The sequence below is a fragment of the Oncorhynchus mykiss genome, chromosome 27 (assembly GCF_013265735.2).
Source record: "Oncorhynchus mykiss isolate Arlee chromosome 27, USDA_OmykA_1.1, whole genome shotgun sequence".
Lineage (NCBI taxonomy): Eukaryota > Metazoa > Chordata > Actinopteri > Salmoniformes > Salmonidae > Oncorhynchus > Oncorhynchus mykiss.
In genome coordinates, this window is record NC_048591.1 from 16472171 (window position 1) to 16495254 (window position 23084).

The 23084-nt window shown below is 39.3% G+C and overlaps 2 protein-coding genes and 1 pseudogene across 2 annotated transcripts; all 3 read right to left on the reverse strand.

Moving 5' to 3' along the window:
- Window positions 1–4625: 4625 nt before the first annotated feature.
- Window positions 4626–5635, reverse strand: LOC118944638 (annotated as a pseudogene).
- A 965-nt stretch (window positions 5636–6600) lies between these two features.
- On the reverse strand, window positions 6601–7536 carry LOC110507089 (olfactory receptor 1D2-like). Its single transcript, XM_021586961.2, has one exon. The coding sequence runs from the start codon at window positions 7534–7536 to the stop codon at window positions 6601–6603; it is 936 nt and encodes a 311-aa protein (XP_021442636.2).
- Window positions 7537–11513: 3977 nt separating this feature from the next.
- Window positions 11514–12485, reverse strand: LOC110507091 (olfactory receptor 4E1-like). Its single transcript, XM_036964631.1, has 2 exons — window positions 11847–12485; window positions 11514–11756 (listed from the first exon to the last, which is right to left on the reverse strand). Exons 1-2 carry the CDS (start codon window positions 12396–12398, stop codon window positions 11514–11516), a joined length of 795 nt encoding a protein of 264 aa, XP_036820526.1. The 5' UTR covers window positions 12399–12485.
- Between the last annotated feature and the right edge of the window lie 10599 nt (window positions 12486–23084).

Consider the following 23084-nt stretch of genomic DNA (forward strand, 5'->3'; position numbering starts at 1 on the left):
TAGGCTACATTCAACCATACTTTCTTGTTACATACACATTCTTGTTTTTGCATCAATGAAACAATGAATTGCCTTCAAATGCGATTGTGATGATCCATTTATTTTGAGAAATACACTAACTACACTGCTTAAGAACATAGATGCGTTATAACTCTACAACCCCCTAAAATGTAAATGATTTTACAGTACTGTAACCACAAGCATTATTGACATCATTTTATTTTCAGAGTATTTAGAATAAAGCACCCAGTGGGGGAAAATACACTATATATACAAAAGTATGTGGACACCCCTTCAAATTAGTGTATTCGGCTATTTCAGCCACACCCTTTGCTGACAGGTGTATAAAATTGAGCACACAGCCATTCAATCTCCATAGACAAACATTGGCAGTAGAATGGCCTTACTGAAGAGCTCAGTAAACTTCAACGTTGAACCATCATAGGATGCCACCTTTCCAACACGTCAGTTTGTCAAATTTCTGCCCTGCTAGAGCTTCCCCGGTCAACTGTAAGTGCTGTTATTGTGAAGTGGAAACGTCTAGGAACAACAACAGCGCCGCTGTAAAGTGGTCGGTCACTAAAGCTCACAGAACGAGACCGCCGAGTGCTACAGCCCTTAGCGAGTAAAAATTGCCTGTCCTCGGTTGCAACACTCACTACCGAGTTCCTAACTGCCTCTGGAAGCAACGACAGCACAATAACTGTTAGTTGGGAGCTTCACTAAATGGGTTTCCATGGCCGAGCAGCCGCACACAAGCTTAACATTACACTGCACAATGGATTGAGTTGTGTTAAGCTCTCTACCATTGGAATCTGGAGCAGTGGAAACGCATTCTCTGGAGTGATGAATCATGCTTCACCATCTGTCAGTCTGACGGACAAATGTGGATCTGGTGGGTGCCAGGAGAACGCTACCTGCCCGAATGCAGAGTGTCAACTGTAAAGTTTGGTGGATGAGGAATAATGGTCTGGGGCTGTTTTTCATGGTTCAGGCTAGGCCCCCTAGTTCCAGTGAAGGAAAATATTAACGCTACAGCATACAATGAAATTTTAGATTATTCTTTGCTTCCATCTTTGTGACAACAGTTTGGGGAAGGCCCTTTCCTAATTCAGCATGACAAGTTTTTAAATAAAAAAATATAATATTTTATTTAACTAGGCAAGTCAGTTAAGACCAAATTATTATTTACAATGACGACATACCCCGGCCAAACCCAGACGATGCTGGGCCAACTGTGCACCACCCTATGGGACTCCCAATCACAGCCGGATGTAAAGCAGCCTGGATTTTAACCAGATACTACAGTGACACCCCTTGCACTGAGATGCCATGTCTTAGACCACTGCGCCACACGGGAGAACAATGCCCCTCGCACAACACAATGCCCATACTAAATTGTTTGTCGATATCGGTGTGTAAGAACTTGACTGGCCTGCATAGAGCCCTGACCTCAACCGCATCAAACAACTTTGTGATGAATTGGAACGCCGACTGTGAGCCAGGCCTAATCGCCCAACATCAGTGCCCGACCTCACTAATGCTCTTGTGGCTGAATGGAAGCAAGTCCCCGCAGCAATGTTCCAACAGCTAGTGGAAAGCCTTCCCAGAAGGGTGGAGGCTGTTATAGCAGAAAAGAGATGAGAAACTACATGTTAATGTCCTTGATTTTGAATGTGATGTTCGAAGAGCAGATGTCCACATACCTTTGATTATGTAGTGTGTATATTGAAGAGGAGCGTTGCATATTGCTGTTCTTCATTGGAAAGTAAATACCTCCATAAGGAGTCACAAAATTGCACTATTGACTACACCCTTTTCCCGTTACAGTATAGTGCACTACTGGCTCTGGTCAGAAATAGTGCACTAAATAGGGAATATGGTGCAATTTGCTCAAGAAGTGTGCTACAATTAATCTATTCTTGATATATTTGTGAATCACTTTACCAGAAGAGGGTGATATACAGAACCAGTCAAAAGTTTGGACGCACCTACTCATTCAAGGGTTTTTATTTATTTTCACTATTTTATACATACAGAAAAGTGTTAAACAAATCAAAATATAATTTAGATTTTAGATTTTCAAAGTTGCCATCCTTTGCCTTGACGACAGCTTTGCACACTCTTGGCATTCTCTTAACCAGTTTAACCTGGAATGCTTTTACCAAAAGTCTTGAAGGAGTTCCCACATATGCTGAGCACTTGTTGGCTGCTTTCCCTTCTCTGCAGTCCAACTCAGCCAAAACCTTCTCAATTGGGTTGAGGTCAAGTGATTGTGGAGGCCTGGTCATCTGATGTGCTCTCCATCACTCTCCTTCTTGGTCAAATAGCCCTTACACCGCCTGGAGGTGTGTTGGGTCATTGTCCTGTTGAAAAACAAACGATAGTCCTACTAAGTGATAACAGGATGGGATGGTGTATCGCTGCAGAATACTGTGGTAACCATGCTGGATAAGTGTGCCTTGAATTCTATATAAATCACAGACAGTGTCACCAGCAAAGCACCCTCACACCATCACACCTCTTCCTCCATACTTCACGGTGGGACCTCACATGCGGAGATCATCCATTAATTCTGCATCTCACAAAGACACGGCGGTTGGAACCAAAAATCTCAAATTTGGACCAAAGGACAGATTTCCACTGGTCTAATGTCCATTGCTCATGTTTCTTGGCCCAAGCAAGTCTCTTCTTCTTTTAGGTGTCCTTTAGTAGTAGTTTATTTGCAGCATAAAGGCCTGATTCTCTCAGTCTCCTCTGAACAGTTGATGTTGAGATGTCTGTTACTTGAACTCTGTGAAGCATTTATTTTGGCTGCAATATGAGGTGCAGTTAACTCTAATGAACGTATCCTCTGCAGCAGAGGTAACTCTGGGTCTTCCTTTACTGTGGCGGTCCTCATGAGAGCCAGTTTCATCATCGTGCTTGATAGTGCTTCTTGAAATTTTCCAGATTGTCTGACCTTCACATCTTGCGGCGGCAGGTAGCCTAGTGGTTAGATCGTTGGGTAACCTGTAACTGAAAGATTGCTAGATCAAATCCCCAAGCTGACAAGACAAAAATCTGTTGTTCTTCCCCTGAACAAGGTAGTTAACCCATTGTTCCCCAGTAATAAGAATTTGTTATTAACTGACATGCCTAGTTAAATAAATATAATGTTTTTTTTGTTTAAAAATAAATAGATGATGGACTGTCGCTTCTCTTTGCTTATTTGGACTGTTCTTGCCATAACATGGACTTGGTCTTTTACCAAATCTTCTGTATACCACCCCTACCTTGTCACAACACAACTGATTAGCTCAAACGCATTAAGAAGGAAAGAAGTCCCACAAATTAACAAGGCACACCTTAATTGAAATACATTCCAAGTGAATACCTCATGAAACTCGTTGAGAGAATGCAAAGAGATTGCAAAGCTGTCATCAAGGCAAAGGGTGGCTACTTTGAAGAATCTCTCTTTGATTTGTTTAACACTTTTTTGGTTACTACATGATTCCATATGTGTTATTTCATTGTTTTGATGTCTTCACTATTATTATACAATATGGTGGTAAAATAAATGGTAAAACAATTGTAAAAAATAAAGTAAAAACACTTGAATGAGTAGGTGTTCTAAAACTTTTGACTAGAAGTGTAAATATACATAAAAAATAAACGGAAATATCACCTTCACATAAGTATTCAGACCGTTTACTCAGTACTTTGTTGAAACACCTTTGGCAGCAATTACAGCCTCGAGTCTTCTTTGGTATGACGCTACATGCTTGGCACAGCTGTATTTGGGGAGATTCTCCCATTCTTCTCAGGTTGGATGGGGAGCGTCGCTGCACAGGTACTTTCAGGTCTCTCCAGAGATGTTCGATCGGGTTCAAGTCCCGGCTCTGGTTGGGCCCCTCAATGACATTCAGAGACTTGTCCCGAAGCCACTCCTGCGTTGTCTTGCCTGTGTGCTTAGGGTCATTGTCCTGTTGAAAGGTGAACCTTCGCCCCAGTCTGAATAGGTTTTCATCAAGGATCTCTCTGTACTTTGCTCATCTTTCCCTCGAACTGTTGTCGCTTTGTTATTATGGAGAATTGTGTGTAGATTGAGGACATTTAAAAAGAAAAATCCATTTTAGAATAAGGCTGTAACGTAACAAAACATGGAAAAAGGGAAGGGGTCTGAATACTTTCCTAATGCACTGTATAAATCATATATATTTATGCTCCAGACACCGACATTGCTCGTCCTAATATTTCTGTATTTCTTAATTCCATTATTTTACTATTTTAGATTTGTGTGTATTGTTAGATATTACTGCACTGTTGGAGCTAGGAACACAAGCATTTTTCTACACCAGCAATAACATCTGCTAAATATGTGTATGTGAGCAATACATTTTGATTTGCTACAATTACTCTATTCTTGGAATATTTGTAAATCATTTTCACAGAAGAGCGTGATAGATAAAACAAATGAGGGGCCATTTAACCTTGCAACAGTTTTGCAAGATTTTAACTTTATTTTTGTTGACTTCTGATATCAATCAGGAAGTCTCCCTGTTGTGTAAGATCATGTAACTAACCTCTCACATCAATGCTTTTATGTGTATTTCACTTTCTAAAAACTGCCCACTCGAATCTGATTAAGTCTGTATGTGACAGGGTTCAAGACAGGTGGTATAACAAGGAATTGTACAGCCATTGCACTACGCTTATTGAGAGTAATATTTACATTACTAATCCATCCTTGCAAAGTGTCACAAAGGGTAACTGTGATGAAAATAACCATTGTCAATAAATGTGGCACACATGTCTGTGTGAACTTAATCCTTCCCTTAGCTGACTTTATACAAGTCCTTACAATCTGACAGTAAGAAAATACAATGAAAAGTATCTGTAAAACATGAACCACTATTATATCAAAGCTAAAATTCTGATTGATGGTTATGGGTAAACATGCATGTTTCAGTATAGACGGAATGTCACAGAAGATCTTATCAATGCGAGATCCACAAAAAGGAAGTCTGACAGTTAAACTAACTACTATGAGTCCTATAAATAAAGGGTAACACCAAGACAATAAGAGTAACTTTCTAACAGTTAAAGATATCACAATGGTATGATATAGTAGTGGTCTGCATATTGCCACATACCTGTCGCATGACATCACAGTTAGAGTAGAAATTTCACACATGACAGATGTGTATATTACATAGGTTTGAGTCAAACATCCACCATAAGATATCCCCTGAACATCTGACTGAAGGTCCAGTAAGAACTTGGGGTAGAAACCAGCAGTTCCACAATCCATTGACACATAGACTACACAGAAAGATATACATGGGCTCATGGAGACCTTTCTCCTGAATGATTGTTATGATCAGAGTCAGATTCACAGTGACGATGAGAAGGTATGTGATAAGAGACAAGATAAAATAGACCGATTTGTTGTTAAATGTCTCTTGTAAACCAAATAGATTAATTAATTTGACTTGAGTTGAGTTCTCCATAGCTTTTGTTGATTTGCTTTCTCTGGACAATGCAGCAATTCTTAGTCCTTAAATGGCTTGAGTGTGTATGGAGGTGAATGAATGTGTGTGAATTATTTGATTACGTGTCCACAGTAGTTTTAACAAAACAAATTCATATCCTCCATCAAACTCTTATTTTTAAAAATAAAAAAAAAGATCCCGATAATATATATTCCCCGATTTCTGAGGTGTGAAAGATATAAAGAAACGTGTGCCTGTGAAATGTGTTCTTGCTTGACACAGAGATACTGCTCCAATAACTTGTATATTAATACCACCAGAAGACAGTCAAAATACATGATTTGAAATGGTCCGAATATTAATATAGAATATGTATACGCTGGAGAAAAATCTACGTCTAGTAAATAAATTCAATGGGAATTCAGAATGTGATATTTCTGTTCACTATTTATTGTATCTTGTTAATGCCATTTATAATCACTCCAAATGTGTAGCCTACATTCAACCTTACAATCTAGTTTCATGCATATTTGTGTTATTGCACCAATTAAACAATGAATTGCCTTCCAAAGTGGTTGTGAACACATTTATTTTGAGAGATACACTGTGGACGCATGTTTATAAGCACATATATACATTATCACAACTCAAGAACCTAAAAAAAAGCTATATATTTACTGTGTTGTAACCACAACCATTAATGACATAATTTATTTTTGTTAACAAGTATTATGAATAAAGCACCCAGTGGGAAAAATATAGATTGAAGGAGTAGCTTTGCATATTGCTGTTCTTCTTTAAAAAGTTCTTAACTGTATAAGGAGTCACATATTTGTGCTATCCATTGGACCCCATTTCCTAAATAGTGCACTACTTTGGTTCTGGTCAAAAGTAATCCACCATAAAGGGAATAGGGTGCCATTTGGGACTCAGTCAAGCATTTTCATGCTCAGGAGGTGTGCTACAATTACTCTATTCTTGGAATATTTGTAAATCACTTTCCCAGAAGAGGGCGATAGACATCAACAAATTAGGGGCCATTTAACCTTGCAGCAGTTTTGGTAGATTTTACCTTCATTTTGTTGACTTCTGATATCAGTAAGTCTCCCTGTTGTTTAAGATGTAACTAACGTCTCATATCAATGATTTTATGTGTATTACACTTTCTAAAAACGGCTCTTCGAATCTTCTGGAGGTTAAGTCCATATATGAGAGGGTTTAAGACAGGTGGTATAATAAGGAATTGTACGGCCATTGCATTACGCATATTTAGTGTACTATTTACATTATTCCACCCTTGCAACGTGTCAAACAGGGTCACTGTGATGAAAATAAATATTGTTATTAAATGTGGCACACATGTCTGTGTGAACTTAATCCTCCCCTTAGACGACTTTACACAAGTCCTTACAATCTGACAGTAAGAAAATACAATGAAAAGTAACTGTAAAACATGAACTACTATTAAACATCGGCTCCAAATCTGATTGATGGTTATGGGTAAACATGCATGTTTCAGTATAGATGGATTGTCACAGAAAATTTTATCAATGCGAGATCCACACAAAGGAAGTCTGGCGGTTAAACTAAGTGCTATTAGTGCTACAAATAAAGGATAACACCAAGACAATAAGAGTAACTTTCTAACAGTTAAAGATGTCATAATGGTATGATATAGTAGTGGTCTGCATATTGCCACATACCTGTCGTAAGACATCACTGTTAAAGTAGACATTTCACATGTGACAGATGTGTATATTACACAGGCTTGAGTCAAACATCCACCATAAGATATCACCTGAACATCTGACTGAAGGTCCAGTAAGAACTTGGGGTAGAAACCAGCAGTTCCATACAATCCATTGACACACAAACTACACAGAAAGATATACATGGGCTCATGGAGACCTTTCTGCTGAATGATTGTTATGATCAGAGTCATATTCACAGTGATGATGAGAAGGTATGTGATAAGAGACAAGGTAAAATAGACCGATTTGTTGTTAAATGTCTCTTGTAATCCAAAGAGATAAAAGAACTTGACTTGGGTTGAGTTCTCCATAGCTTTTGTTACTTTTCTTCCTCTGGTCAATGCAACAATTCTTAGTCCTTACAAGGCTTGAGTGTGTATGGATGTGAATGAATTCAAGAGTGAATCATATGATTCTATTAAGGCTCAGACTAAACACAATAGTTTTAACAAAACAAATTCTCATCCTCCCTCAAACTCGTACAATTTTTATTTTTTAAATATCCGATAATATCTGTACCTTATCAGACTTCGGAGGTGTGAATGAAATAAAGAAACTTGTATCCATGAAATGTCTTCTTGCTTGACAGGGGAGACTGCCCCAATATCTTGTCCTGGTAGCCTCTAAATATACCATAGTGTATGATCACATGGGATTGTAGTTTCAGTGTCAACATGTAAAAATTCCATAGAGATGAAACTACAGTATATAGAGTGTATGACAAGCAACTCATTTAATTATGTTTACTCAGTCTATTTATGTTTTAACCAGGAAAACTGAGGATGTCCTAAGGACATTCGGTGATGTTCTCATCAGGTCCCTTTAAGACAGCATTTCCCAAACTCGGTCCTGGGGACCCCAAGGCTGCATGTTTTATTTCTTGCCCTAGCATTACATAGCTGATTCAAATAATCAAAGGTTGATGATTTGAATCAACTGTGCAGTGCTAGGGCAAAAATGAAAATGTGCAACCATTGGGGTCCCCAGGACCGGGTTTGGGAAATGCTGTCTTAAAGGGACCTGATGAGAACATCACTGAATGTCCCCAGGACTGATGTTCTGAGACTACTCTACAAACATTAAAACATGATGTTAACCTTGGGACCATAAGAGGACATTCAGTATAGATTCCAGTTTGGTCCGAGTATAACGATATAATAAGGTATTTTAATGTCCCTTAGGGAACATTATGAAAAGTTTCCTATTTGTGTCATACCCTGATCTGTTTCACCTGTCTTTGTGCTTGTCTCCACCCCCTCCAGGTGTCGCCCTTCTTCCCCATTATCCCCAGTGTATTTATACCTGTGTTCTCTTTTTGTCTGTTCCAGTTCGTTTTGTTCGTGAAGCCTACCAGCGTTTTCCCCATTGCTCCTGTATTTTTCTTGTTCCTGTTTTCTAGGTTTCCCGGTTTTGACCATTCTGCCTGCCCTGACCCTGAGCCTGCCTACCATTCTGTACCTTGTCACTCCACCCTGGATTATTGACCTCTGCCTTCCCTGACCGCGAGACTGCCTGCCGTTCTGTACAGTGGGGCAAAAAAGTATTTAGTCAGCCATCAATTGTGCAAGTTCTCCCACTTAAAAATATGAGAGAGGCCTGTAATTTTCATCATAAGTACACTTCAACTATGACAGACAAAATGAGAAAAAAATCCAGAAAATCACATTGTAGGATTTTTTATGAATTTATTTGCAAATTCATTAAAAAATCATTTTTTTGCTCAAGAAGTGTGCTACAATTAATCTATTCTTGATATATTTGTGAATCACTTTACCAGAAGAGGGTGATATACAGAACCAGTCAAAAGTTTGGACGCACCTACTCATTCAAGGGTTTTATTTATTTTCACTATTTTATACATACAGAAAAGTGTTAAACAAATCAAAATATAATTTAGATTTTAGATGTTCAAAGTTGCCATCCTTTGCCTTGACGACAGCTTTGCACACTCTTGGCATTCTCTTAACCAGTTTAACCTGGAATGCTTTTACCAAAAGTCTTGAAGGAGTTCCCACATATGCTGAGCACTTGTTGGCTGCTTTCCCTTCTCTGCAGTCCAACTCAGCCAAAACCTTCTCAATTGGGTTGAGGTCAAGTGATTGTGGAGGCCAGGTCATCTGATGCAGCACTCCATCACTCTCCTTCTTGGTCAAATAGCCCTTACAACACCTGGAGGTGTGTTGGGTCATTGTCTTGTTGAAAAACAAACGATAGTCCTACTAAGTGATAACAGGATGGGATGGTGTATCGCTGCAGAATACTGTGGTAACCATGCTGGATAAGTGTGCCTTGAATTCTATATAAATCACAGACAGTGTCACCAGCAAAGCACCCTCACACCATCACACCTCTTCCTTCATGCTTCACGGTGGGACCTCACATGCGGAGATCATCCGTTAATTCTGCATCTCACAAAGCCACGGCGTTTGGAACCAAAAATCTCAAATTTGGACCAAAGGACAGATTTCCACCGGTCTAATGTCCATTGCTCTTGTTTCTTGGCCCAAGCAAGTCTCTTCTTCTTTTAGGTGTCCTTTAGTAGTAGTTTATTTGCAGCATAATGGTAATTATGGGTCTTCCTTTACTGTGGCGGTCCTCATGAGAGCCAGTTTCATCATCGTGCTCGATAGTGCTTCTTGAAATTTTCCAGATTGTCTGACCTTCACATCTTGCGGCGGCAGGTAGCCTAGTGGTTAGATCGTTGGGTAACCTGTAACTGAAAGATTGCTAGATCAAATCCGCAAGCTGACAAGACAACAAAATCTGTTGTTCTTCCCCTGAACAAGGTAGTTAACCCATTGTTCCCCGGTAATAAGAATTTGTTATTAACTGACAAGCCTAGTTAAATAAATATAATGTTTTTTTTGTTTAAAAATAAATAGATGATGGACTGTCGCTTCTCTTTGCTTATTTGGGCTGTTCTTGCCATAACATGGACTTGGTCTTTTACCAAATCTTCTGTATACCACCCCAACTGATTAGCTCAAATGCATTGAGAAGGAAAGAAATCCCACAAATGAACAATGCACACCTTAATTGAAATACATTCCAAGTGACTACCTCATGAAACTCTTTGAGAGAATGCCAAGAGATTGCAAAGTTGTCATCAAGGCAACGGGTGGCTACTTTGAAGAATCTCTCTTTGATTTGTTTAACACTTTTTTGGTTACTACATGATTCCATATGTGTTATTTCATTGTTTTGATGTCTTCACTATTATTATACAATATGGTGGCAAAATAAATGGTAAAATAATTGTAAAAAAGAAAGTAAAAACACTTGAATGAGTAGGTGTTCTAAAACTTTTGACTAGAAGTGTAAATATACATAAAAAATAAACGGAAATATCACGTTCACATAAGTATTCAGACCGTTTACTCAGTACTTTGTTGAAACACCTTTGGCAGCGATTACAGCCTCAAGTCTTCTTTGGTATGACGCTACATGCTTGGCACAGCTGTATTTGGGGAGATTCTCCCATTCTTCTCAGGTGGGATGAGGAGCGTCGCTGCACAGGTACTTTCAGGTCTCTCCAGAGATGTTTGATCGGGTTCAAGTCCCGGCTCTGGCTGGGCCACTCAATGACATTCAGAGACTTGTCCCGAAGCCACTCCTGCGTTGTCTTGCCTGTGTGCTTAGGGTCGTTGTCCTGTTGAAAGGTGAACCTTCGCCCCAGTCTGAATAGGTTTTCATCAAGGATCTCTCTGTACTTTGCTCATCTTTCCCTCAAACTGTTGTCGCTTTGTTATTAGGGAGAATTGTGTGTAGATTGAGGACATTTAAAAAGAAAAATCAATTTTAGAATAAGGCTGTAACGTAACAAAACATGGAAAAAGGGAAGGGGTCTGAATACTTTCCTAATGCACTGTATAAATCATGTATATTTATGCTCCAGACACCGACATTGCTCGTCCTAATATTTCTGTATTTCTTAATTCCATTATTTTACTATTTTAGATTTGTGTGTATTGTTAGATATTACTGCACTGTTGGAGCTAGGAACACAAGCATTTTTCTACACCAGCAATAACATCTGCTAAATATGTGTATGTGAGCAATACATTTTGATTTGCTACAATTGCTTACTCTATTCTTGGAATATTTGTAAATCATTTTCACAGAAGAGCGCGATAGATAAAACAAATGAGGGGCCATTTAACCTTGCAACAGTTTTGCCAGATTTTAACTGTATTTTTGTTGACTTCTGATATCAATCAGGAAGTCTCCCTGTTGTGTAAGATCATGTAACTAACCTCTCACATCAATGCTTTTATGTGTATTTCACTTTCTAAAAACTGCCCACTCGAATCTGATTAAGTCCATATATGACAGGGTTAAAGACAGGTGGTATAACAAGGAATTGTACAGCCATTGCATTACGCATATTTAGAGTTATATTTATATTATTCCACCCTTGCAAATGGTCAAACAGGGTCACTGTGATGAAAATAACCATTGTCAATAAATGTGACACACATGTCTGTGTGAACTTAATCCTTCCCTTAGCTGACTTTATACAAGTCCTTACAATCTAAGAAAATGCAACGAGAAGTATCTGTAAAACATGAACCACTATTATACAAAAGCTCAAATTCTGATTGATGGTAATGGGTAAACATGCATGTTTCAGTATAGACGGAATGTCACAGAAGATCTTATCAATGCGAGATCCACACAAAGGAAGTCTGACTGTTAAACTAACTACTATGAGTGCTATAAATAAAGGATAACACCAAGAAAATAAGAGTAACTTTCTAACAGTTAAAGATGTCACAACGTTATGGTATAGTAGTGGTCTGCGTATTGCCACATACCTGTCGTATGACATCACTGTTAGAGTAGACATTTCACACAGGACAGATGTGTATATTACACAGGTTTGAGTGAAACATCCACCATAAGATATCACCTGAACATCTGACTGAAGGTCCAGTAAGAACTTGGGGTAGAAACCAGCAGTTCCATACAATTCATTGACACATAGACTACACAGAAAGATATACATGGGCTCATGGAGACCTTTCTGCTGAATGATTGTTATGATCAGAGTCAGATTCACAGTGATGATGAGAAGGTATGTGATAAGAGACAAGGTAAAATATACCGATTTGTTGTTAAATGTCTCTTGTAAGCCAAAAAGATAAAATAACTTGACTTGGGTTGTGTTCTCCATAGATTTTGTTACTTTTCTTCCATAGTTCAATGCAGCAATTCTTTGTCCTTAAATGGCTTGAGTGTGTATGGATATGAGTGAATTCAAGTGTGAATCATATGATTCTGTGTAGGCTTGGACTAAACTAATTCACATCCTCCCTCAAACTCTTGTTCTTGAAAATAAAAATAAAGACCCCGATAATATCTGTACATTCAGACTTCTGAGGTGTGAAAGAAATAAAAAAAGTTGTGTCCATAAAATGTCTTCTTGCTTGACAGAGGAATACTGCTCCAATAACTTGTTCTACTAGGCTCTAAATATATCATAGTGTATGATCACATGGTATTGTAGTTTCAGGGTCAACAAGTAACCACTCCATAGAGATGGAACTATATTGAGTTTATGACAAGCAACTCATTAGATTCTATTTACACTTGGGCTCCCGAGTGGCACAGCGGTCTAAGGCACTGCATCTTAGTGCAAGAGGTATCACTATAGTCCCTGGTTTGATTCCAGGCTGTATCACATCTGGCCGTGATTGGGAGTCCCATAGGGCGGAGCACAATTGGCCCAGCATCGTCCTGGTTTGGCCAGGATGTCATTGTAAATAAGAATTTGTTCTTAACTGACTTGCCTAGTTAAATAAAGGTTAAATAAAGGTTAAATAAAAAATGTACCCAGCAAACAGGGAACGTCCTAAGGACATTTGGCGACGTTCCCATTAGGTCCCTTTAAGGTAGCGTTTCCCAAACTCGGTCCTGGGGACCCCAAGGGGTGCACATTAACTTTTTTCTCCTAGTACTAGATAGCTTATTAAAATAATCAAAGCTTGATGATTAGTTAATTATTTGAATCAGCTGTGTAGTGCTAGGGCAAAAACCAAAACGTGCACCCCTTGGGTCCAAGTTTGGGAAATGCTGCTTTAAGGGTTTCAGCGAGATGTTATCCCACTGATGTTCTGAGAACATTGTAGGAACATTAAAACATGACATTAACCTCGAGACCATAAGAGGGAGTTCAGTACAGATACCGGTTTGGTTGCAGTATAATGTCAAAATTAGGAATTTTGATGTCTATTAGGGAACATTATGAAAAGATTACTATTTGTGTCGGACGTTATCCATGAGACATTCAATGACGACAAGGAGACGTTTCATGATGGTCAAGGGGATGTCACATACCAAAGCTAGCCCCTCAGAAAACTTGACATGAATCCAGATCTCAGACAGGATATAGTTTGTTTTCATGCTACAGTATTTCCGTAGATTTCTCTCTCACAATGTCAATCAATCCCCAAGCTTGTATGTACTGTATAGGGCCTATTTTTCATTAGGGTGAATGCTATGGTGCTAGATGGGCTTACCTTTTACACATTTACATTAGGTTATTCACTGTTGTCAATCGATCCAGGCAGTTTTGCATTTCTTGATTTGTTAGATACTTAGATATAGCCTCTGGCAAAACTGTAAAATTCCAATCAAATATATTTATATAGCCCTTCTTACCTCAGCGAATTTATCAGTGCTATAAAGAAACCCGGCCTAAAACCCCAAACAGCAAGCAATGCAGGTGTAGAAGCACGGTGGCTAGGAAAAACTCCCTAGAACGGCCAAAACTAAGGAAGAAACCTAAAGAGGAACCAGGCTATGAGGGGTGGCCAGTCCTCTTCTGGCTATGCCGGGTGGAGATTATAACAGAACATGGCTAAGATGTTCAAATGTTCGTAAATGACCAGCATGGTCAAATAATAATAATCACAGTAGTTGTCGAGGGTGCAGCAAGTCAGTACCTCAGGAGTAAATGTCAGTTGGCTTTTCATAGCCGATCAATAAGAGTATCTCTACCGCTCCTGCTGTCTCTAGAGAGTTGAAAAGAGCAGGTCTGGGACAGGTAGCACGTCCGGTGAACAGGTCAGGGTTCCATAGCCGCAGGCAGAACAGTTGAAACTGGAGCAGCAGCACGGCCAGGTGGACTGGGGACAGCAAGGAGTCATCATGCCAGGTAGTCCTGAGGCATGGTCCTAGGGCTCAGGTCCTCCGAGAGAGAGAAAGAAAGAAAGAATTAGAGAGAGCATACTTAATTTCACACAGGACACCGGATAAGACAGGAGAAATACTCCAGATATAACAGACTGACCATAGCCCCCTGACACATAAACTACTGCAGCATAAATACTGGAGACAGGAGGGGTCAGGAGACACTAAGGCCCCATCCGATGATACCCCCCGGACAGGGCCAAACAGGCAGGATATAACCCCACCCACTTTGCCAAACCACAAGAGGGATATCTTCAACCACCAACTTACCATCCTGAGACAAGGCCGAGTATCGCCCACAAAGATCTCCGCCACGGCACAACGGAAGGGGGGGTGCCAACCCAGACAGGAGGACCACGTCAGCGACTTAATCCACTCAAGTGACGCACCCCTCCTAGGGACGGCATGGAAGAGCACCAGTACGCCAGTGACTCACTGGCTTACGTAAGGAATTAAAATTAAATATTCACTTACCTTTGATGATCTTCATCAGAAGGCACCGTCAGGAATCCCAGGTCGTCAATAAATGACTGATTTGTTCCATAAAGTTCCATAAAGTCCGTAATTTATGTCCAAATAGCCACTTGTTGTTAGCGTGTTAAGCCCAGTAATCCATCTTCATGAGGCGCAGGCACTTCATCCAGACAAAAAACTCGAAAGGTTCCGTTACAGTCCTTTAGAAACATGTCAAACGATGTATGGAATCAATCTTTAGGATGTTCAATAATGTTCCAACCGGAGAATTGTCTTCAGAAAAGCACTGGAACGAGAGGTAACTCTGTCGAGAGGTAACTCTGTCGGGAGCGCGCGTCATGAGACCAAGGCACTCTGCCAGACCACTGACTCAAAGAGGTCTCATGAGCCCCTCCTTTATAGTAGAATCCTCATTCAAGTTTCTAAAGACGGATGACATCTAGTGGAAGCCGTAGGAAGTGCAACTTTATCCATATCTCAATGTGTATTCGGTAGGCCAAGCTTTGAAAAACTACAAACCTCAGATGTCCCACTTCCTGGTTGGATTTTTCTCAGGTTTTCGCCTGCCATATGAGTTCTGTTGTACTCACAGACATAATTCAATTAGTTTTAGAAACTTCAGAGTGTTTTCTGTCCAATACTAATAATATGCATATATTAGCATCTGGGACAGAGTAGGAGGCCGTTCATTCTGGGCACACTATTCATCCAAATGTGAAAATGCTGCCCCCTATCCCAAAAAGGTTAAAGTCACCATTGGACACATGGTGAAATCCCTGAGAAGTTTCCTTCCACTCCGACAACTGGACGCCTGTATCTTTGTAGTGACTGGGTGTATTGATACACCATCCAAGTGTAATTAATAACTTCACCATGATCAAACGGATATTCAATGTCTGCTTTTGTTTATTTTTACCCGTTTACACCATCTACTTCTTTGTGCGAGGCATTGCAAAACCTCCCTGTGTTCTAACATCTTTGTTTGAAGTTCACTGCTTGACTAAAGGAACTTACAGATAATTGTATGTGTGGGGTACAGAGATGAGGCAGTCATTCAGAAAGTATTATTTCACACAGAGTGAGACCATGCAACCTATTATGTGATTTGTTAAGCAGATGTTTACTCCTTAACTGTTGAGTCTATGGGGGCGCTATTTCATTATTGGATAAAAAAACGTGCCCGTTTTAAGCGCAATATTTTGTCACGAAAAGATGCTCGAATATGCATATAATTGACAGCTTTGGAAAGAAAACAGTCTAACGTTTCCAAAACTGCAAAGATATTATCTGTGAGTGCCACAGAACTCATGCTACAGGCGAAACCAAGATGAAACTTCAAACAGGAAATGAGCAGAATTTCTGAAGCTCTGTTTTCCCTTGTCTCCTTATATGGCTGTGAATGCACCAGGAACAAGCCTGCGCTTTCTGTCGTTTCTTCAAGATGTCTGCAGCATTGTGACGTATTTGTAGGCATATCATTGGAAGATTGGCCATAAGAGACTACATTTTCCAGGGGTCCGCCCGGTGTCCTTTGTCTAAATTGGTGTGTAATCTTCAGGTGCAGGCATTTTCTCCTGTGATTCAGGAGGGAAAGCACACTTCCACGAACGATATATCATCGAAGAGATATGTGAAAAACACCTTGAGGATTGGTTCTAAACAACGTTTGCCATGTTTCAGTCGATATTATGGAGTTAATTTGGAAAAAAGTCAGGCGTTTTGATGACTGGATTTTCGGGGTTTTTTGGTAGCCAAACGTGACGCACCAAACGGAGCGATTTCTCCTAAACAAATAATCTTTCAGGAAAAACTTAACATTTGCTATCTAACAGAGTCTCCTCATTGAAAACATCTTAAGTTCTTCAAAGGTAAATTATTTTATTTGAATGCTTTTCTGTTTTTTGTGAAAATGTTGCCTGCTGAATGCTAACGCTAATGCTAACGCTAAATGCTATGCTAGCTAGCTACTGTTACACAAATTATTGTTTTCCTATGGTTGAGAAGCATATTTTGAAAATCTGAGATGACAGTGTTGTTAACAAAAGGCTAAGCTTGAGAGCTAGCATATTTATTTAATTTCATTTGCGATTTTCATGAATAGTTAACGTTGCGTTATGGTAATGAGCTTGAGGCTGTATTCACGATCCCGGATCCGGGATGGCTAGAATCAAGAGGTTAATTTATTTAGGCTTGCCATAACTTTTTATGGCTGCAGGGGCAGTATTGAGTAGCTTGGATGAAAAGGTGCCCATTGTAAACGGCCAGCTCCTCAGTCTCAGTTGCATATTATTATTATTATTATTGGATAGAAAACACTCTAAAGTTTCCAAAACTGTCAAAATATTGGCATACATGTATTGTGTAACATGATGTCCTATGAGTGTCATCTGATGAAGATCATCAAAGGTTAGTGATTCATTTGATCTATATTTCTGCTTTTTGTGACTCCTATCTTTGGCTGGAAAAATGGCTGTGTTTTTTTGACTTGGCTATGACCTAACATAATCATATGTGGTGCGCTAGAAAGGTTAACACAGTTAAAGTCACTCTTCAAATCAAATGTATTTATAAAGCCCTTCTTACATCAGCTGATGTCAAAAAGTGCTGTACAGAAACCCAGCCTAAAACCCCAAACGGCAAGCAATGCAGATGTAGAATGAGCTGATTCGGCTATAGGTGTATAAAATCGAGCACACAGCCATTCAATCTCCATAGAAAAACATGGGCAGTAGAATTGTTTTACTGAAGAGCATAGTGACTTTCAACGTGTCACCGTCATACTTACATAGGATAACACCTTTCCAGAAAGTCAGTTCGTCAAATTTCAGCCTTGCTAGAGCTGCCCCGGTAAACTGTAGATGCTGATATTGTGAAGTGGAAATGTCTAGGAGCAACATCGTCTCAGCCGCAAAGTGGTAGGACACACAAGCTCACAGAATGGGAACGCAGAGTGCTGAAGCACGTAAAAATCACCCGCCCTCGGTTGCAACACTCAATAACGAGTTCCAAACTGCCTCTGGAAGCAACGTCAGCACAATAACTGTTCGTTGGGAGCTTCATGAAATGGGTTTCCATGGCCAAGCAGCCGCACACAAGCGTAAGATCACCATGCACAATGCCAAGCGTTGGCTGGAGTGGTGTAAAGCTCACCTCCATTGGACTCTGGCAGTGCAACGGGCAAATCTTGGTTTGGCGGTAGCCTGGAGAATGCTACCGGCCAACTGTAAAGTTTGGTGGAGGAGGAATAATGGTCTAGGGCTGTGTTTTATGGTTTGGGCTAAGCCCCTTAGTTCCAGTGAAGGGGAATCGTAATGCTACAGCTTACAATGACACAATAGATGATCCTGTGCTCAACCGTCCCGTGGAAGGGACTCTGATCCAGAAGAAGTTTAATCTCTTAAACCTCTCTGCGCACCGAACCCGTTAGCGGGATTAAATTAGACAACATACGGTGATCGCTACATAAATAGTCATTTTAAACATTCATGAAAATACAAGTGTCTCACATGGTTCGAAAGCCTAGAATCTTGCTAATCGTTGTCAGATTAAAAACATGATTTATTGCGAAAGAATACGCTGCAATTATCTGAGCACAGACCCCCATATCAAACAACTTATTCAGCCAGCACTTGCAGAACAAAATCACAGATTGCATTGAAATAAATCGTTTACCTTTGAAGGTAAATCTTGCTCTGGTTGCAATCCCAAGGCTCATTGTTACACAATGAATGGTCTTTTGTTCAGTTAAATCCATATTTTATAGCCTAACACAAAGCATTTTGTGAACGCTTATCTCGTTGAATTTCGTGTCATTCAATTTTCGACGTAACATCCAACATAAAATAGACAGACTTTCCCTGACTTTATCCAGTCATGTTTGGTTTCCTTGCAATCAACTGTTTGTTTGTATCACAACCAAACATGATGGGTCATTTTGCGGGACGTATTGACCCGGAAAAACTGATTGGAAGACAACAAGTGACGAGCCCTTTGTGCACCAATTATATGACCACTGTCTCGTTGATTGACTGTCTTTAACCCAATGACCACTGATCGTCTTGAAATCTAGCTGGGTAGATAGCCAAAGAGCAGAGGTAAACGGCAATATCCCATGATTCTTTGTTGTAAGACAAACCATTCCATTGAACGCTGGCGTAAGGACCGTTCTTTCGCCATTGCCAATTCAACCGTGAAGGATCAAAGCTTATTACGCACAGCAGTATTTCGGTGACTTGCATCTTCAGCTGTTTATTTATCCAACATCATGGCGAATAAGTCAAGGAAAGCTAATTCTAAGACTAGATATACGAATGTAGAAACAATTTTAGAGGAAATTCATCATGAAAGTGAGACAGATCTGATTTTTTAAGACTCCATTTTGAAGACTCTGAAACTGAGGCATATTTTTTGAACGGAGAGGACATTGTTTTGGACTGGTAAGTTGTTCTCATGCTTATGCCGTTGTTTGAAATGAATATAAAATATTATTTGTGATTGTTTTTACATTTTATTTGCAATATATAAAGATGTAATGAAATGGGTAAAGTACACGTTAGCTAGTCATTGTGAGTGAGGGTCTGTTTGTTTGTATGAGAACGACCATAGCCTATGTCTGTGTGTGTGTGTGTGTATATATATAAAATGGTATTGTGTAGAATGCAAACCCATACATCTCAACACAGCATGCTTCCTCCAATCAGTCTACATTAGAGAGAGCATCAAGGAGCTTGCTGGCTACAGCACCACTGCACCAAACCCTGTCCCTTCTGCTCCTGCCACAAGTGTTCATCTGCCCAAATATATTTGTGCAGGCATGGATGTGCCAAAGGGTCAAAAGGGCACAGCATGGAGGCGTTGCTGTGTTGTTTGCAAGATGAAGTCTCCCATCACATGCACCACATGCTCAGTGACCCTCTGCTTTACATCATTAAGAGACTGCTATGGCATCTGGCATCAGCAGCAGAATATTGTCTAGAGTTTTGGCAAAGTTGGTGGGGTTATATGGCAAAGTGGGTGGGGGCTAGGGTCAGTATGTTATATCTGGAGTACTTTTCCTGTCTTATCCGGTGTCTTGTGTGAATTTAAGTCTGCTCTCTCTTTCTCTCCTTCTTTCTCTCGGAGGACCTGAGCCCTTGGACCATGCTTCAGGACTACCTGCCATGATGACTCCTTGCTGTCCCCAGTCCACCCGGCCTTGCTGCTGTTCCAGTTTCAACTGTTCTGCCTGCGGCTATGGAACCCTAAACTGTTCATTTTTACTCTTGAGGTGCTGTCCTGTGGCACCCTCTACAACCACTGTGATCTCCACCCGGCACAGCCAGAAGAGGACTGGCAACCCCTCATAGCCTGGTTCCTCTCTAGGTTTCTTCCTAGGTTTTTGCCTTTCTAGGGAGTTTTTCCTAGCCACTGTGCTTCTACACCTGCATTGCGTGCTGTTTGGGTTTTTTGGCTGGGGCTATATAAAACAATTTGATTTGATAGAGGACTGAGGGTCTTCCAAATATTGAAAGTGTGTAAATAGTTACCCATGTTATTTTGTAAATGTGTGTGTGTGTGTGTGTGTATATATATATATATATATATATATATATATATATATATTTTTTTTTTAAATTTTATATATATTTTTTTATTTTCATATTTTTTTATCAATAATTATTATTTTTCCCTTTTTTTTTCTTTTTTTTTTCTCTATTTTTTTTTGGGGGGGGGGTGTGTTAGAATACCATTTTGGTATTTTGTATATAGTTATTTGTTTCAAAATGTATACCTTCACAAATTTGGCCACTTGGGTACATTTGGGCTACTTGTGTGGGACACCTGGGTGACTTCATGATAAATGTAATGTAGCACACTCAGTTTGGAAGTTATCATTCTGAAACTTTGCACAAGTACTGTTGCCCTCTTATATTTTTCACTGAAATTGTCCCCATTATCCTATCTGAATGTTCGTTTTATCTTGTTCATTTTAAAAATGATGATACAAAAATAAATAAAAAACGTGGAAGTTTTTGTTTTAGTGCAAAGGTATCTTAAAGGGGCACTCACGCACATGGGATTTTAATGAGTTTTTATTTTCTGAGTTTTAATTACACACGTTAATTATTTTGATAAAGGAATGTTCTGGGAACCTGGGATACAACATGTAGGAACTATTTGACTATTGTTTGCAATTTGTCTAATATAGTGAAAAACACTTCTTTGAAGGGTTTTGTATGACCTATGACCTTCTGATGACCTTCCGTTGTGGCTTGATCACCCGCATTGGAAAGCCATTTGGATAATGAATTTATGGCCATTTGTAATACTGCTTTCAAGATAATTTGTGTAATTGGTAAATATGTTTGAGTTTATAGTTCTTAGCCATATTTGTAATTTGGACCACTGTGAAGAAGGAGATGACATTGCTTTTAACTAAGGGTATGCTGCTTTAAGTCTATTTTCCTATGACCACATGGGTTAAATAATTTTTCTTTGTGGAGTTTTTTTTAGTTTTAGTGATTTTAATTTGATTAGGTTAGTTGATATTTTGTTTTATATTTTTTTCCAGTTTTGTTTTACATTACTCTCATACGGAGAGATATGTGTAAAACATGGGGCAGGATTCAGTATTTTGAGGGTTTGAATTGACGTTATACACCTTGAGTGATATGTGAAGGAGTGTATTGTATTGTTGAGTGTATTGCATTGTTTTGTTCTATTCCCGAGGGGTATAGGTCTAACTTCTTGATCCTTGGCTCTACGATGGAGTTGACAGTGAGATGGGGAGTATAAACCAATTTGAAAGAATAGTTTCAATAGAATGTGTTGATATTCTCTGTGAAATATGTTTAGATATGTGTATTAAGAATAATTGGTAAAAGTAATAATTTATCATGTAGTTAATGAACTGAACTAAACTGTTGTTCTGATCTGTTCTTTCGAGGTTATCATGAAAAGGGACATCAGATGGTATCTTAATGCATGGAAGAGATAATTGGACCGAATAGTGTGTGTACCTCAAACCCCCCTCTAACTGGCTCAAGAAGAGTGACAAAGGCGTTGAAAAAGGCCTTCCAAACCACTTCTACTGAGAGAAAGGACCCAAGCCAGAAATTGGTGTACAGTATCAGATCTAAGCTATCAACTGCTTTTCTTTCATGTTTCTCTCATACTGTGAGTCCCCTTGGAGTGATCATGGAGAGAGATCTGTTCTAACATTTTCTTATGATGCTGGTGTATTGGTTGACGAATGGACAAGACATGAGTGGTAAAGATGAGACATTGAAATTGGGACATTATCATGGGCCGTCCACTTTGAACTGTAAAGCTATCTGAAGAAGAATGAAAGAGACGCCAGAAGAATCAATGCCTGAGAGAGGGGGTTGGTCAACTGTGCCAATAAAATTGCTTATACTTTTGTGGTATCAGGTTGATTGAAGAGGTCTACACCATGTAAATTGTAGTAATTTAGATTAAGAATGCATTGAGATACTGATCTGTATTATAATCGTGATTAAAAAAGTTAATAGTAGAATTATGGGATAATTATACTGAATGAATGTAAATCTGCTAATATTGATGTGTGTTAAATTGAGGTTTTTACTTTGAGTGATAAGACCAATTTGAATCACTGAGGAATGTCATTCTACATTTTGGTTGGATAAATAGTTGGGTTGTTAATAATTTGGAATATGAATGATTTCCCTGACTTATTCTCTATTCCTGAGTATATTTCTGAGCATGAGGACTTAGAGGGATGTCTGTCCTATATGTTGTGATGAGGCCTGTGTTAAGATACTGGTTCTCATGTAACTTAGGGAGCATTTCTATGTTATGTTTTAATTTTTCTCAAATGGATGATTCTGTGTTATTAAACATGTGCAAGTTTGTCTTGTAGAATAAAGGTTGTAAATTAGTTTCAGATGGGAGAAAGCTTACATATAAGCTAAGGTATTTGACATTGAGGGGATTTTCTTTTTTTCTTTTATTTTAAATATTGAGTATGTAATTAATATTCTGATTCTTTAGAAGGGACAATGTCCCTGAGAGGGGAATGTCATAGCAGAATCAGAATTATTTAGGTAACATTTATAAATAAGATGTTTTATTATTTTATAGCATGCTTATGTGGGCCCAGAGGGGGGAGAGGTCTGGTTAGTCTTATCTGTGAATGTGTCATGTGTAAACGTATCTTTTAAACCATGTGAAGGGA